This window comes from Eptatretus burgeri, chromosome 2 (assembly GCF_056783735.1).
Source record: "Eptatretus burgeri isolate ZD-2024b chromosome 2, Ebu_testis_v1, whole genome shotgun sequence".
Taxonomy (NCBI): Eukaryota; Metazoa; Chordata; class Myxini; order Myxiniformes; family Myxinidae; genus Eptatretus; species Eptatretus burgeri.
Window position 1 is genome coordinate 66298069 of NC_140962.1, and position 18008 is coordinate 66316076.

Genomic DNA, 18008 nt, shown 5'->3' on the forward strand with positions numbered 1-18008 from the left:
CACCGCCTTCATAACAACGACATCTCCCCAGTCCCCACCATCTCCTAAACCGCATATCCCACACCCGAATAACATTGCCTCACCTTCATCTCCGCAAACGCCGCCATCTTTGCGCCAGCCACGGCAAGTTCCCAGTGAACAGCGTCGCTGCAAACAGGCGCGGGGGTTTCTTTGTTGGCGCCAGCGACGGTGATCTCACGCACGTCCGCTCTCCGAGCAAGTTTGGGTGATCTCGCGCACGTCCGCTCTGTGGAAGCTTCACCTCGGAATTCGGATCACAGGAGAAAAGGGGGCGGGGCCTGTGGGGGTCGAAGGTCGAAGAGCGGAGTTCAGATCTCGTCTCTCGAGCCCTATAAATGGCGCGCAGAGCGCCAGTTCGCAGTCGAGAGTCGATCGGTGGAGTCTGTCAGTGAAGTCTGGAGTCGGGAGAACCCAGGCGGGGGCGAAGTCCAGGAAAGGGGAGGACATGCGAGACGGAGAGCGTGGCTGAGCCTACTGTGCCGCACAGACCTGCACGTTCGTGTGGAGAGAGCTGGAGAGAACTCGCTAGCCAGCGCCAAACGGTCTGAGGTGATCGGGCTTCGGGACAGTCCGAGCATCGCTGAGGAACGGACGGGTTCTTACAAAGAGCATCAACTTTGAAAGAGCATCAAGACCCGTTCGTTCCTCTCAACACGTCGCCGGCTGAGGCCTGACTCACCCGGCCGCTTGGCAAGGCCTGGGCTCAACTGCGGTTACGCTAGCTGCCGTGGGGAAGGAGCGTCGCCTCATCGAGGCACCACGAGGGTGGAGGTAACCGGCAACGGTCTCGTGGAACTCCTTCGGTCCGCCAAGCTCCACGTAATAAACCCCTTGTCTGAACCCCTTGTCTTTGAGGTGGTCTTTTCCTTGCTTTTATTTGTGTTAGTATTGTGGCGCCATGTCCCGCAAGTAGAACTGTGTAAGTGCTTGTGAATAATAATAATAATAATAATAATAATAATAATAATAATAATAAGAGACGGTTGGAGTGCTTTACCTTGCTCGTGTCTTGTCCCTTTTTCGCCAATTCCATTGCTTTTCTGTATACGTGCATGTTGGTGTTTTGCATACCTGACTGCATACGTGTGTGAATAAATGTGCGTGTTTAAATGTTAACCCGTTCGTTGTGACCTCTTTCCCCATTGAACTGCTATCTTGCCTTCGGAATAATAGCGGGCTTTTTAATAGCCGATAAAAGAATTGGGTCCAGCGAGGTCTCGCGATAATACATCGCTCGGTTATCCCAGAACGGAACGAACCGCTTAAGCGGTTCGTGTCCAAGCAGACCTCGCTGAGTTGCGGTCTCTCGGTGGTCTGCCCGCGCGAATACTTAGGTATATCGATAATTCAGCGATTGACCCTGTCGCGTGCGGGTAGAGTGTTGACTAGGCCGTGGTGTGCGCTTGGAGCACACCCGTGACTGGTTTCAGGCGTTGCTCCGGAAAGTCGCGACTGAATTGTCCGTTCGGTGGGCGAGACGGCCGCCATTGGCTAAAGCGGCTGTCCGCACGCTGGGCAGGCGGCAAATTCGTAACAATATATATATATATATATATATATATATATATATATATATATATATATATATATATATATATATATATATATATATATACACATACTATTATCAACCCAAGTCTACATCCAATAATTATAACCAATCTTTTCCTTAAATTTATGACACAGATCAGGGCTGGCATCGTGCACACCACTGCTTTCGATAAATTCCGCATGCTCGATGGTGGGTGGACCCACGCGCAGCTCCATGATAATTTATTAGCGCACACATCTTGTTCGGATCTGCGCATGGGTTTACAATACCATCTTACTGTAGGTCTTCGCTCACCACCACGGCCATGGGCATCTCCCGCGGACGGCAGACATGTTATCGCACCTCCGCCCCGACGAAGCTGCCGCCAGGCAAGGGCATGTTGTTTGGCCCAGATCGCTCGGACCGCATGGCGTGTGGACGGGCAGCACATTGACTAGCGCTGACCACGTGTCGCCGGGGGTGCCTGGGTGGGCATGTGGGACCGACGTGGCCTTCGGCCGGTCGCCGGGGCACGGCCCGGGAGTTCGGTGCATGGCTATTTGTGTCATGGTGTTCTGAGCGAGACGATTCCGCAGCTCGGAATCGTCTTGCCGGATGTAAAGTGGAGCCTCTTCCGGCCATCACGGCTGGCCCGTATGCTGGCCGGGGCCCCGTCAGAGCGCCCGATTCGGGTGATACATCACTTCAGGTCGTCGCCCCTGCCCCGCACCACAGGGTCTATAAAAGGATGGGTCGTGGGGCTGTCTGTGTTATCTTTCTTGCTCATTGTTCCTGCTCAGCGCTCCCCATATGCTGGTTCCTGTCTGCTCGTTCCTACTCTATCTGGCCTGGGATCCATATTTGCATTCGCCTGCTGACTCTGCCTTCTTCACCGCCTCGTCGCTTACTCCACCCACTCGCTGCTGGCTCCACCCAAAGTCCTTCCTTCACGCCTGGTAGTTGCGCCCGTTCTCTGGATAGCCAAGCAAGAGATGACACGCCAGCTGTCAGGAGAGATCGTCCAGCGGAGAATCCCCCCAAAATGTACTGGAGGTGCGGTCAGTCAATCAAGCAAGGTATTGCGAGACCGTTGGCCTCATCTCCTCTCCTTTTTCTTCACATTAACTCTTCATTGGTGTGTGTGTGTGTGTGTGTGTGTGTGTGTGTGTGTGTGTGTGTGTGTGTGTGTGTGTGTGTGTGTGTGTGTGTGTGTGTGTGTGTGTGTGTGTGTGTGTGTGTGTGTGTGTGTGTGTGTGTGTGTGTGTGTGTGTGTGTGTGTGTGGTTGTGTTGTGTGTTTCATGGCGCCTGTTTTCGCTTAAGTTAAGATTGCAGAAGATATATCGGGATAACTCTGCTCTGTGTCTCCTTTTGTAAGTTGCTTATCCTTAATCCCTATCCAATTAACACGGCACCACCCCCCGTGTGGTGACACGTAGCACTTAAGCTCACAGTTTCCCTACTTAATTACATTGAGATGTCTCCTACACGTCCACAAACCAAACAACTCTATTCAATCCTAACTTTCCGATGAAATTCCTCCAGCTATCCCCAAAACCGAAACAATATTATGCACTTTATTTACAAAATTATTCAAACTATTTTTGAACTTTTTGGTAAACTCTGCTTTGCAGAAATACAATTGTATTTAAACAAGATGATTGAGACCTTTTTGGTACCTTGAGGAAGCGTCTCATGAATCGTATTTGGATGGCCACAATGTATTGTATCTTGTCAATATTGGCATTTGTTAGGGGTGTTTTATTCTTTGCCAGTGGTCTTGGGGGAGTGAGGGGGGAACGCAAATTTTTATGTAAATGTCTATCGAGTAGCACTGCCTCCAAGTGTGGGAGGGTATTACAAGTGTCCACCATTTACAGACAGTGTTCCTGTCCCCACGTTTTCGAGTGTAGTGAGGTGTGTTTTTGCTTCATGCACGTAACCTGGGTTATATATTTTTTCTCTTGTCTGTCACTTGCCTATACATCGCCCAAATGAAGGTATGTGCCATCAGAACGTGTTCTGGCATGCTTGGAAGAAGACCACCCATAGGGTGGGTACTTTGCTTGTATTCCATAAATCTTGGAGTCGTCCAAAAAATTGCGCTTGCTCCCCTGACATTGGGCTGAAATTGGTGTCGAACAGTCGTCCGAGATTCAACAATTTACACTCCACGTGTAGTAGAGAGTCCAACCACGTGTAGTTGTGAAAATTTACGCTTCATACTGTGATCCATAATACATATTTCAAATGTAAGTATTTGGTGAAGCTGCTTGAAAGATGATGTGCATTTAGCTTATGTAACTGATGAGACCATGTCAGTGATGGTTTCAGCTTGGCTTGAATGAAATGAATACTCAGAAGGTACCCATCATGACACGGTTGGCTAAAAATTCCAACTTCGAGGTTTTCAAACGCATCTAAAACCATGCTTGCAAAAACAAAAAGGGAGCTAAAACGGTCTAACACCAGATAATTCTATATCCGTTTGCACTCCCTGTATGTTTCCTTGGAGATACTGAACAATATTGACAAGTTTGATTGGATAATCAAACTTGAAAGAAAAGTCCACAATCACCACTTCCATTGGTGAATGCCATGGTGAGGTTGATGAGCACTGAATAGATAGTTTGTTCTTGTTTTCGGCACTTTCCTGAAGTTGGCAAGCTATGAATATAATGTCAATGGTGAACCTGTTTGAGCAGAACCCACATTGAGATTCTGGGAAGATGTGAGAAAGACACTGTCTTATTGATTTGGTTCAGGAGGATTCATATATATATATATATATATATATATATATATATATATATATATATATATATAATATTTTTGGCATTGATGTAGTGGATGGGTATACCTCACTATTTCCATAGTTTGATTTAATATTTTGTTTTGATGCAATCTTCCAATTTATTACCCTCCACCTAAAGTAAACCTGAATCGGTGGCGTAATGGTGAGAGCATCCGCTCTGAGTCTGGGAGGTCGATAGTTCAAACTCTGGCCGAGTCATGCCAAAGACTAAAAATGGTACATGCAGATTCCTTGCTTTGACTCTCAGCTTTGAAAAGGATCAAGGGTGAACAAATAACACTGGGAAGGCAATGGCAAACCAACCAGTATATCCCTTGCCAAGAAACTGTTTTTGCAGCACCAATGCTCTGCAAACAATACGGTGCATCAAAACCTAAAGTAATGCTCTCCATATCATGTGACTTTTGAAAAGCTATCCTCTGTGTATCCCTTCCATGAAACCATTTGAGTGGTGTTTTTGGATACGTCTCCATGGATTTTGGATACATTTATAATTCATTCTTCCACATCGGTGATTGAACATAGGCACACATGACATAATGGCGTTGGGAAATTCATGTGCTTATGCCAAGTTTTATCATTTTCTCTTTTCTTTTTGGCTTACGATCTCTTACTTTTCAATCGCTCTCTGTGCATCAAATGGATTTAACCAGACGAGCAAGTTGCTTGTGCCCGCATGGGATTATACACTGGAATGGGATGGAGGAAGCAAAAATGCTAATGGTATCTTCTCTCATCGAGCCGGCAAGCTGCGAACAACAATTCACATCTGATGCAATTTAAATGCTCTAGTGCGGTGAGGTTCCCCATTTCAGACTATTTGTTCGATATATATACATATACACATACACATACACATACACACATATATATATATATATATATATATATATATGTATATATATATATATATATATATATATATATATATATATATATATATATATATATATATATGTAGCTTTTTGATGCCGATGGTCCATAATAAAAATTTGTATTGGTGCCAAAGCCAGTGACCAATTGCAAATTAATCGTAGGATTTGCTATTGTTGATGAGATATTAAATCAAAACGTGTCCAAGCTGCTTAAAGTGCAGACATGCACACTTAGTTTTAAAGGTTGTTCTCTTTGGCATTCTAAATATTTTGACATCTGTTATGGTCTTGACCTTTAAGAACAGGTGTGATTGTTCGTCACAATCAATTATTTGATGGGATTGTGTTGAATTACACTGTTATCCTATTATGTCTTTGAGAGGTAAATGTGCCTTGGGCTTCTTCTCAGTTTGCTTCCTAGTCAGGGAAAGATTTTGAAAAATGTGCTTCAAATACGAGATTACAGATGAGTTTGTTGTCAGAGAATTAATAAAAATAAAAGTCAGTTTTTGTACAACAAGCCAATGACTGGACAAGTGGAGTCTCGTGTAAGGTTCACTTGTAGTTTGAAGCATCAACCTCTTCCTGAATCAACACAAAGTTTCTGAACAGGAAGCATTTTGTGCTAAAATTTCAATAGACACTGTTTTTAACAAAATCTGGCCATGCTCAATTCAGAAAAGTTGTCTGCCAAACTCTTTATTTGTACTTTTGACTCACATTAATTGCCCTGTTCAGTGTGGAGAGAAAAGCGATTCCGTCAAAGATGATGGTGTCGCTGGTACCCACAGTGCTCTGGGAAGTGATGTCACTTCCCCCAAGGTCATCGGCTGTGCTTGCCTGAAGTTATCCAATATTGTCTCATGTATTTGTTTATGTGTGTATTTGGGTGTCCTCCCCCCAAAATAAAGTTTTTAAATCACAAAGTCTCACCACCTAAAAAGTGAGTGTACATTAAAATAATATAACCTTTCATGACAAAAATTAGCCCATTTTGAAAAGATTTAGAAGTCCCCCAAGGTCTTTGAAGAAATGTGCAATTTGCACACAAGAAATGGTTGTCACAGCAAACTTGCTTTAAAAAAAACAACAAAAAAACATGTATATGTACTTTCAAACATTTGGCATGAGGTCTTTCTAATTGTTAGTAGACCCTAAAACTACATGTTCTACTTTTACTAGGTTAGCTAATTTAAGTAAGAATCATTGATGACCTTGTATACCTATTTTGTAGTTCCTTTCTCCTTGACGTTCATCATCTTGCATTTTTGTTTGGCGAATGTTTTTATTTCTTTCAGGATAACAAATAACAATGGCAAAGGCCAAGCCACCTGTCACATGAGATACTGACGATATTTTTAATTGATCATCCAAGTGAAACGATATCACGTGTGCTCAACTGTCATCTGGTTGAGATGTGATGAGGAATTTTGTGTTTCACCATCAACCACAAAACCTAATAATTACTGAAAGTGCGAATCATGTTCATGATCACCTTGTGCCATTTTGGATCAAATCTAGACTGCCAATAAGACAAAAGCAGCACATTGTGAATATGACTAAATATCTCCGTGACCAACATGTCCATCTGATGAAACATGAAAAAGGAGTAACCAGAAAGACAAATTAAACGAAGCAAAATATACTGAAATACTTGATAAGTTGTTCAATATCAGTCATGCCAATTCATTTCAAATGAAGAAGACAAACATTTTCTGTTACTGCAGCAGGAGTCGAGGACTGGGACAATTGCAAGTGTTGATTAAAAAGAAAAACTATAGCTCAAGGAGAAGTGGTCTGCTGAGGCCTAAGTCACATTTGCTCTACGGCGAGGATACGGCGGCCGTAAGCCCTCTGAATTGACAGAAATGTGCGGTGGCTGCAGAGTTTCTGAGGTGGCCTCAGGGTGGCCCTACGCCGTATGGCTATATTTTACAGGCCGTCAGGTCGCCGTGGAATTATAACGCGGAGTTATAACTTTTTTTCATTTCTACGTTCGCCGTAGCAATTCGACAAGCCAAAAAAAAAAAACTGGTTAAAAAAAAAATAAAAAAAATTAGCCATTCGTTGCCGTCCGTCTGGCCGCACGTTCGCCTTAGGGCCCCCCTGCGGTCGCCTTGCGGGCACCTTACGTCTGCCTTGAAAATTCTATGGCCGCCGCAGGAACGCCCTTAGGTCACCGTGCGACATCAAATCAAAGACCGTATGGCAACCGCACGTTTTCGGTCTCCACAATTTATAAATACGCCGTGCAGCTCCCCGAAAAATAAAAATATATGTGACTGCTACATTGTGTGACCGTTGAAATACTGCGGCTGCCGTATCATTGCTAGTGGCCGTAGATTTTGGAGACCCCACGGCCGCCGTGGCAAAAAATAACTTGGGCCTAAATACGCCGTGCGGCTCCCCGAAAAATAAAAACATATGTGACTGCTACATTGTGTGACCGTGGAAATACTGCGGCCGCCGTATAATTGCTAGTGGCTGTAGATTTTGGACACCCCACGACCGCCGTGGCAAATGTGACCTTGGCCTGAACGACATGAATGTGAACAACGGTTTAAAAAACGAAGAGCACTGCCAAATAATGATATAGCAGAGCAACAGTCAATGGAAACCGCTGAATATGAAAATGACATGTCAAGTGATGCCAGCTCTGGTAAAGATTCTGCTGAAGAATTTGGTGTCACATCATCAGCACATAAAAGCCCTAGGCGTGAGCACATCATGTGATCAAGACCTTCAGCTGTTCAGTTCTTTGGAAAAGTACATCATCTCCATTTCTTTGGAAAAGTACATGATCTACAGTTCTTTGGAAAAGCACATCATCTACAGTTCTTTGGAAAAGCACATCATCTACAGTTCTTTGGAAAAGTACATCATCTACAGTTCTTTGGAAAAGTACATCATCTACAGTTCTTTGGAAAAGTACATCATCTACAGTTCTTTGGAAAAGTACATCATCTACAGTTCTTTGGAAAAGTACATCATCTACAGTTCTTTGGAAAAGTACATCATCTACAGTTCTTTGGAAAAGTACATCATCTACAGTTCTTTGGAAAAGTACATCATCTACAGTTCTTTGGAAAAGTACATCATCTACAGTTCTTTGGAAAAGTACATCATCTACAGTTCTTTGGAAAAGTACATCATCTACAGTTCTTTGGAAAAGTACATCATCTACAGTTCTTTGGAAAAGTACATCATCTACAGTTCTTTGGAAAAGCACATCATCTACAGTTCTTTGGAAAAGCACATCATCTGCAGTTCTTTGGAAAAGTACATCATCTGCAGTTCTTTGGAAAAGTACATCATCTGCAGTTCTTTGGAAAAGTACATCATCTGCAGTTCTTTGGAAAAGTACATCATCTGCAGTTCTTTGGAAAAGTGCATCATCTACAGTTCTTTTGAAAAGTACTCATATATTTAAATGCCTGCATAGTGTATATGCATGATTATGGTAAAACCAAGTTTGCCACGACCACCGTATCTGATGTGCACATCTTCAAAGACCTTGGACTACCTCTATATATTTTCCAAATCTGCTAATATTTTGCACATGATAATATTTTAGGATTCAGACCCAGTCACTCCACCTTGGACATTATGCTTCAACTCTCTCAACAATGGATGGAGTCGCTCAATATCAGACATGAGATCAGGGCTGTCTCTCTGGACATATTTGAAGCTTTCATTACAGTCTAGCATCCCACCTTGCTCTTCAAATTGTCTGAATATGGAATCCAAGGCTAACTCCACTCTTGGATGACTGATTTTTTCCACTTGTTGCCAACATGTGCCTCTCAACAGAATCCTTATTTTTCCTCTTCCTATCAAGGCTGGAGTGTCCCAAGGCAGTGTTCTGGGCCCAGCACTTTTCCTAATCTTCATAAATGATCTCTCTGACTCTCTGGAAAATCCTCTTTATCTCTTTGCTAATGAATCCATCCTCTGACGTGTCATTCTCATTCCTTCAGACAGACAAGCAGCAGCCTTTTCCTTTTTTTCAGACCTTGACAAAATCACAAACTGGTCAAACACTTGGAATATGTCTTTAAACCCTGAGAAATCTTTCTTTTTCTTTCTCGTTTTTAGTTTTTATTTTTATTTAACCCCCTCCCCCACACAACCCCCACCCCCCAAACGAAATCACTACCACAAACCCTGCCATCTACTTTTTCATATACAGTATATAAATATATACACATATATATATATATATATATATATATATATATATATATATATATTTTTTTTTTTAGAAAATGAACAGATCATAAATATATGTGGAAAAATTGTGCCCAGACCGGGAATTGAATCCAGGTCCTCTGGAAAACTGTTCCAGTGCTCTGCTATCTGGTGACCTGCGGGCTGAGCAATGCAATTCTTCCACATTTTCAGGTGCCACTCTCTTTCCTCTAATACTACGCCCCTTGTGGTGTTCAATAGCGGGTGTGGATGTGTCCCCTTACAGGGGGAAGACCCTCTGGAGAACAGGCCGTTGCTGCTCCTATGGTTGGTAGTGAGTGCCCTGGAAAGCAGTGGGGGAAAGAGAGTGGCAAATGTTTATGTGGAAGAATTGTGTTGCTCACCCAGTGGGTCACCCAGATAGCTTAGATGGCAGAGCATTGGTATGGTTTGCCAGAGGACCTGGGTTCAATTCCCAGTCTGGGCATATAATTTTTCCTCATATATTTATGGTGTGTGTGTGTGTGTGTGTGTGTGTGTGTGTGTGTGTGTGTGTGTGTGTGTGTGTGTGTGTGTGTGTGTGTGTGTGTGTGTGTGTGTGTGTGTGTGTGTGTGTGTGTTTTCATATGATCAAAACTTTTGAATCGCTTCCATATTTTTTACTTTGCAGGTGTTTAAGACACATTCTGAACACTTCCCCTCGTTCTTCAAGCGCGTGCTGTCATCTGTTCTGTCAAATTTGGAAGTTAGTTTCGCTCTCTGTGAGCAGACTGCCTTGCTCGTGTTCCTGGACCACTGCTTCAACAGCTTGGTAACGTGCCTTTCATCCAATCACTCTGGACATTGCTTTTACATCAGTGCATGATATGAACACAGTAATTCGCTTGTCAAATTCGGTTTTGTTGTGAGGAACAATGAAATACCTGCTTTTATTTTGCATATTTTTAAAAACTCATTTTGCTGCACCAGTACTCCAATCATTGTGGAAGAGATTGAGTCACTGCTGTGCAAATTGCAGAGTATAAAATTAGAATAGATTAAAATAAATCGGAGAATACCACCGAATGCAAGTTGATATCACTGGATACACAGCATTTGGATCAAAGATCAAAGATGATTTGGATCAAAGGAAAAATAAAAACTAAAGGAAAAGGAAAATGAGAAGATAGCAAGAGAAACCAGGATGCATGCAGAGAGACAGAGACAGAGACAGACAGATGTGTGTGTATGTATATATATATATATATATATATATATATATATATATATATATATATATATATATATATATATATATATATATATATATATATATATATATAGTTTTTACTCATACTAGATTTGTGCGTAGTGTTTTACTTTAGTTATGGCGACAAGAGGGAATTGCACAGATATGGGGGCTGGGGAGGAAGGATGGGAGGGGAATGGGCAATAAACAGTAAGAAAGAATCAATTAAGAGATTCTATCTCCATGGATAAATTAAGTGGAGAGGGGGAAAACATGTAAAACAACAAAACAGTGATTTGATAGATGGGGTATATTGTACATGTTTCAGCCTATCATCACACTCTGTTCCCCAATACCCACTTTATCAATATTATGCTGCGGCGGGGCGAGCGCTAGCGCGCAGGGATCGGGAAGTTGCTTCCTAAAATTGCGGATGTTCCGCTCTGTTGCGTACTACACTCCATTGTGCGTAGTTTCGCTTGAGTGGTCCATCTTGCACCTATGGCGCTTTATCATCTTAAATTTGGATTGCAGGCATGGGCGATACTTGGCTGGAATAAATACGCCACTGTTTGTCAGTCTATTCTTGTTGAAATGTTAATGTTGCATGATGTACCAATGCTCTCTTACAATTTATGATTTGAATGTATTTCCTCCTTTGTCATGACAATGATTAATTTCTGGGAAGTAATTGTACTCTTAATGTCTCATGACCATAACGGTGCATTTATTGTTGCTAAGTTTATTTTGGGTGACCAGTATGGCAATATGTGGCTTCCAAAGGCCTTGTCTCAATTCTGTGGCCAAGAGATTATGTGTCAGAAGGAACAGAAGTGCCATTGTATTGTCTTCATAACAAATCAAAAAGCTCAAAACAGATATTATTACACTGTTCACATGTGCAGCATTTATATCGTTGGATTCAAACATTCATGATGCTGATTGCATCATTTCTCAGAGTGCAGCTTTGCCACTGGCGCTTTGCCACTTTACCCCCTGTAGGATATGGTCGTAAATTTTGTACTTTTTGGCAAGGATGTTAGTGATGAATTCCTCCTCTTTGTGAGACATTGTGGTATCTTTAATGTCTACCAGCAACTAATGCTCATAGATGGGTCCCCAGTTTAATGTACCATCCAAAGAGCAGCAGTCTCATTAATGCAAGTCCATGTTTGCTCAACACCAGGGTAACAATTTATAGTTGGGCTGGGAATTGTACCAACACGAGACAGCTCAAAGGTGACTGACTGAGTGTGCAACGTCTGAGCTATCCAGCCTAAAATAATTGGATGTTTGCACAGGTGTATGTATGGCTTGCTTTTGCACATCTATGTATGGCCTTTGCACATGTACAACGTACTCATGAGTTAATACTATGGTTTGCATGTAAAAGCACAAAATACTAATGCAGATGTGTTCTGAAGACTTCCACAAAGTACATATTTCTGACCACAAGCAAGTTTGAAAGATTTGACAAAAGATTTGTTTTGACAAACAAAGCTCTTCTGGAAAGTTAGTAATGCAAGCCTGAACTTGCATCTGGAGCTCATTCCTGGTACCATAAATGATGACAAATATTAACATCCTTGGTTAGACAGCAATATCTTATTTGTAGAAACTGGGAAAAATTGGTTGCTAAATGTTAGACCATTATGATCAAGGAAAAAAAAATTAAACTGAAAAATCGAACTGCAGTTACTTAATGAAATCGAACTACAGGCATTCCCAGTTAATGCATTTTCACTGTAACGCAATGAATAAAGTAACAAACACTTTTCACTATATGCTACATGTTTTCGTTGAATGCACTTTTTTCCCAATGTGGGTGTCCAAAGGGGGTAATGTATTTTTTTTTTCTTCTCTACATTGTCAAGGCTTGTATGAGAGCTAACATGCAATGCACAGCAAAGGGGGCATGAGACAAGAGGGGAGGGAGAGGGAAGGAGAAAACAGTGGGGAACAGAGACATTAAGAGATCTGTGAAAGGGAGAGGGATGGGGCGGGGTACACGGGGTAAACAAGATGGATACTACAGGGACTTTCAGGAAGGAAAGCAGGGAATTTGAAGGAGGTGGGTTTGGGGTGTATTAACGGGGGTAGAAAAGATCGAGGTTTTGGATGGAAGAAGATGAGAGGTGGTGGTAAACAGCTGTTTTGAAGGCCTGGAGGGAAGAATGCGATTGAAGAAAGTGTGCGAGTTTATTCCAATAGGGGGAAAAAACGAGGAATGAAAGAGTGAAGGTGAGCAGTGATTCGTGATTTTGGTAGTTTTACCAGAAGGAGGTTGCTGGCAGACCTTGAGCGCCCTGCGGAATATGGGGGGGGGGGGGGACATATCGCAGACAGAGCAAGGGGAGCGAGACCGGAGAGGAGACGGTAGAAGACAGAAAGACCACCAACCTGCCTGCGGTGAGAGAGAGTGAGAGGCCCAAAGACTCAGCCTCACTACGGGAGATACCAATGATCCTAAATGCCTTGGTTTCCACAGCGTGAAGCCGAGAAAGGTGATAGGCAGGAGCACCAGCCCAGAGGCGAGAGCAGTACTCCATCAGGCTGCAGACGAAAGCTTTGTATGTGGTTCGGAGTTCAGGTGGGCCGAGGAAGGACTTTGCATGACAGAGGGTTCCCAGTCGGCAACTGGCTTTGGAGGCCAGGTTGGAAATGTGGCTATCCCAGGAAAGTTCATGGCAGATTGTGAGACCCAGAAGCTTGAATGAAAGGACTTCTTCCAGAGGATTGTTGAGAAAGTAGATGGGGGTGGTTTTTCCAAATGGTCTTTTCGGAGACGCATAGTGAGAGTGTGAGATTTGTCAGGATTGAAAGACATGTTCTACGTGTTGGACCAGTTTGTGGTTTATCCAGATCTGCAGAGAGCGAAGAAGCTGCTGCTTGGTGGTCTGAGGGATGACAGACGGTACGGCAGAGGGCAGAGTCATCAGCAAAGAGATAAAGAGGATTTTTAGAGAGTCAGACATCATTGATGAAAACCAGAAAAAGAACAGGGCCCAGGACACTGCCTTGAGGAACTCCAGCCTGGACTGGAAGAGGGGATGAGAGAACTCCATTTAGCAGGCCTTGCATTTTCAAAATCGGACGGGACTGATAAATAGGCCTCGTCATGTAGGGTGAGGGGGTGATTTTTGCCCACGGGGCTGATTTTTAAAATTGCTTCAAAATCTTGTGAATTAGTTTTTATCCCCCGCCGCGTGGCGGAAGGGGGATATTGTTGTCACCCAGGTCGTCCGGCTGTCCGTCCGGCTCTCCGTCCGTCCGTCCGTCCGGGCGTCAACATTTATAGCTGTGAATGCGATAACTCGTAAACTTTTCGCCATATTGATTTGAAATTTGGGTCACACATGTACCACCTGAAAAGGAAGAACCCTATTGATTTTGGGCGTGCCGGATCTAAGATGGCCGACTGGGGCGGCCATCTTGAAAAAAATGTTTTTTCGAATAAATGGAAAACCGCTTATCTGATTTCAATTATTTTTGGTTACTACGTTCCTCACCCCTGGGGAACGTTTTCGAGATGATGACCAAATGGTGTCTTGTTTCCAATTCACCTCCCTCATTATCTGGAATATGTATGACCTTTTTCATTCAATGGTGGGGGGATTCCCCATCTCTGATGGTATATTTGTAAATTGTTTTAACATGTGGTCCAAATTGACCAATGTCCATACAAACTGAGCCTAATCCTAACTATGTAATTTCAAAATGTACCTTAAACGGCCCTTCTTGGGGCCAAACACAAAGTTCTGAGAAACAGAACTTTCTGCTCAAGCACAGTACTTTCCCACAATCTTTTTCATTAAAAAGTATTAGAACTAAGTTGTCTTTGTTGTTGTGGATTATTACCTGTAATGACAAATGCTCTGACAATTTGCATGAATGATGTTCCGGTACAATACATTACATGTATGCCATTGAACTGGGACCATTCAAGTATTACGTACAGAAGTCCAACTCATTTCTCCTCCTGCACTAGCCCACTGTGTTCAACATATACATGGGAATAAATCTTGACTTTTCACTGCCATAACCTTGTCATGTAGGTTGTACTTGAATTTCCACACCTGGATCCACCAGTAACATAGTAATAATGTCAAAATGTTTATTCTCGTAACAAATTAAAAACTTTATTCGCTGCAAAGCTAAATACCGGGCGTAGTGGCATGCGCCTGTAATCCGGCTACTCGGAGGCTTGAGTTGGAGGATCGCTTGAGGACGGGAGCTCTGCACTGGGCCGCGCTATGAGATGCAGGGCAGCTCGGAATCATGGCGAAACCCAATCCTTATCCCTGTGTCGTAAGAGGCGACCAGGGTTGCGTCAGGAAGGGCATCCAGCGTAAAACCTATGCCAAATCAGTATGCGGATCATTACGGATGATCCGCTGTGGCGACCCCTAACGGGAGCAGCCGAAAGACGAACAACATTCGCTGCAAAGCTGAATGACCAAAAAAAATATCTGAACAGTCGCAAATTTAATGAGTTTATTGATGCATTTCTGTCTCAACAAAACTAATTTATCTGCAAGTATCTCTCTCTCCAGTCCAATAACATAAGATACATGTGTTCAGTTCATTCTGCCAAATACTAATGAACTTTAGTAGGTTTAGTATTGATGTAAATCTTCAGGCAGAAACCCCCAAAAGTCACTATCATCAGACTCATCAGATAATTGTGAAAGAGATTCATCCCCTGAGCTACCTGAAGATAAGTCCAACCCAACAGTATTCTCATAATCTGTGGAGATGGCTTCAACCATGTCATTGTCCTTTTCTCGCATCCAAAAGGAGATGTTTTTTTTTTTTTTTTGCCATACAGGAAATCTTCGCTTTTTTATTTTTTATTTTTTTTTCACAGCTTAATTTTACGGGGCCGATAAAAAGGCCCCTGAAAATCGACCACCGGGTTGATCACGGGGGCAATGCCGATCAGCCCCGTCAAAATGCAAGCCATGATTTAGGGCCACACGTTGGCTGTGACAGGAGAGGAAGTCTGCGAGCCATGAGTGGAGATGGCGTTGGAATACCATAAGAAGAGTTTGGTGAGCAGGGCAGGGTGCCAGACCGTGTCCAAAGCACGCAATGTGTCTATGAATATGGCTCTGATTTCATGTCCGATATTGAGGACCTCCATCCATTGTTGGGAGAGCAGAAGCAGCATATCCAAGGTAGAGTGACCTGGTCTGAAACCAAATTGAACATTGGAAATCAAACCATTGGAGAAGATTAAGGATTTAATGTCTGAAGCGATGATGGTTTCCATAACCTTGCTGATGACTGGGAGAAGGCTGATCGGTCTGTCGTTGGAGGGATCTGTTTTTGTTCTGCAATGTGAGAACAGTAGGGGATTATTTCATTGTAAAGCAAATCATATGAATATAATGCAGTGCTCTTGTATGGTAAATGAACATCCATTAAATCGTTGGGTTGCCATTAAACGGGTTTTTAATTTTTAATCTGCACGTCGTCGCCCCTGCTTCGTTTTTAATATGCATGTATTATTTATTGAGTGGTATCAAGCGAAGTCTCAAGTAAGTCTCAATTCTTTGAGGGCAAGTCTCAAGTCGAGTCCCAAGTCACCATAACATTACCTCATTCATCAACAATAACACTGTCTATGGGAAAATATTTTTCACCATGGACACTACTACTTCAGTGGAACACATCGAGTTCGTAAAGCGAGGAGTGCTAGTATATGAATATGTGGTGCCAATGATTGAAATATAAAAACTCATTGCTGAGTTTCGAATGGTTTCACGGCACTCATAATCTTGTATAAATTTTATCGAGTGATGATAGAGTGGTGGTCGGTTTTATTATTTTTTTTGGACCAATTTTCTTTTTTCCCTCCCCCTTCCCCCCTTCATCCCCGTCTCCCCCATTGTTGTTTGTTTAGTGGGATAGCTAAGTCCTGACATTTAGGAACTTTGCTGTCCCACTAAATATGATAGTCAAGTACCTAAATGTCGAGAGTCATGTTCACAGCACCACACAGTCAAGAAAAACACTAACTTCTGTTTGAGAGAAGGCCTAACTACTCTTGACAATCCATTCACACTTGCTAACTACTCTGGGTGTCTCATTCATGCTTGCTGTCTTGATATCCATATGAAGTTTAAAAATAAAAAAATCTGATCATTTAATGGTTGTAATGTTTGTTTCCAAATACCCAACAGGAGGTGGACATAATTGGAGTGCAGGTGCAACGTCTCATCTCTTTGCCAACCTGGGTCTGCCTAATTCCGGTACAACGAAGACATATTTTTCAAATGTCTTTGGTTAATTTTTAAATTATATTTGAGGAAATAATTTACTGATTTATTTTTAGCTCACCTGGAACGTAGTTCTGGGGAGCTTGTGGGATGGTACGTTCTCCGTCCGTCCGTCCGTCCGTCCACAAATACTTTCAACTTCTTTTCTGAAAGTTCACATACGATTTCGATGAAACTTTACTCGTGTTCATCACTGTGTATGTACTAAAGTTTGTTCATGGCATAAAAAAACAGGCCCGAAGGGGGCCGATGGGGGTTGTCCCCCCAAAAAGGTATTTGCTTTCTTCCCAGAAACCACACATGCAATTCTGATGAAACTTTACCACAACCTTCAGCACCCATGACGAACCAAAGTTTGTTCATGGCAATAAAAAAATTGCGGTCTGAGGGGGTCCACAGATGGAGTTTATGTGGGGGGTGTCACCCCCCCTCCCCCCCAAAGAGATATTTGCTTTCTTCTCGGAAACGACACACAATTCCAATGAAACTTGACTGCAACTGTCATTACCCATGGTGTACTAAAGTTTGTTCATGACATTGGAAAAATCGGGCTATACGGGGATGCAAGGAGGATTGCTCCCCAAAAGCGATATTTGCTTTCTTCTCAGAAACTACACACACAATTTCGATGAAACTTGACCACAACCTTTATTATCGACCAAAACGAAGTGCCGTAATCCATTGTAGTCATTACTTTGAATTGAATGTCACATTGTCATTATGTGAGGCGACAGCGACAGAACGTGGTGACTCCATTACTTGCAATGACGTAGATCGGGGGCAATTTTTACCATTCCAATCGGGTTAACTCGCGTGGCTTGTTCGCCCGTGTAAATTTTTACTCTTGTTGGGGCAACAAGACTGGTTTTATTTTCAAATCCTGAAATATCACAAAAAACTTTTTTTTTTTACTTTATTCATCGTCAACAAGTCTGAAATTAACGTTGTTTGTTGGTGGAGTTGGATGTTCAGATTGATGCTAACTTGCTTTTGTGAAAGGTTTCATGAACTTGTTGAGCCTCTGCAACCATGCATTACAATCTCCTTTTGTTTAATTTTTTTTCATGACCT

The 18008-nt window shown here is 42.6% G+C and overlaps 1 protein-coding gene across 5 annotated transcripts in view; it reads left to right on the plus strand.

The window, feature by feature from the left end:
* The window catches only part of AQR (aquarius intron-binding spliceosomal factor), a 184372-nt gene that overhangs the window by 35059 nt on the left and 131305 nt on the right, over nt 1-18008 (plus strand). For all 5 annotated transcript variants that reach the window (XM_085869606.1, XM_085869603.1, XM_085869604.1 and 2 more), the window contains exons 7-8: nt 10099-10239; nt 16842-16910. In XM_085869606.1, coding sequence (XP_085725732.1) covers nt 10099-10239; nt 16842-16910 — 210 coding nt within the window. The remainder of the gene's footprint in view (nt 1-10098; nt 10240-16841; nt 16911-18008) is intronic.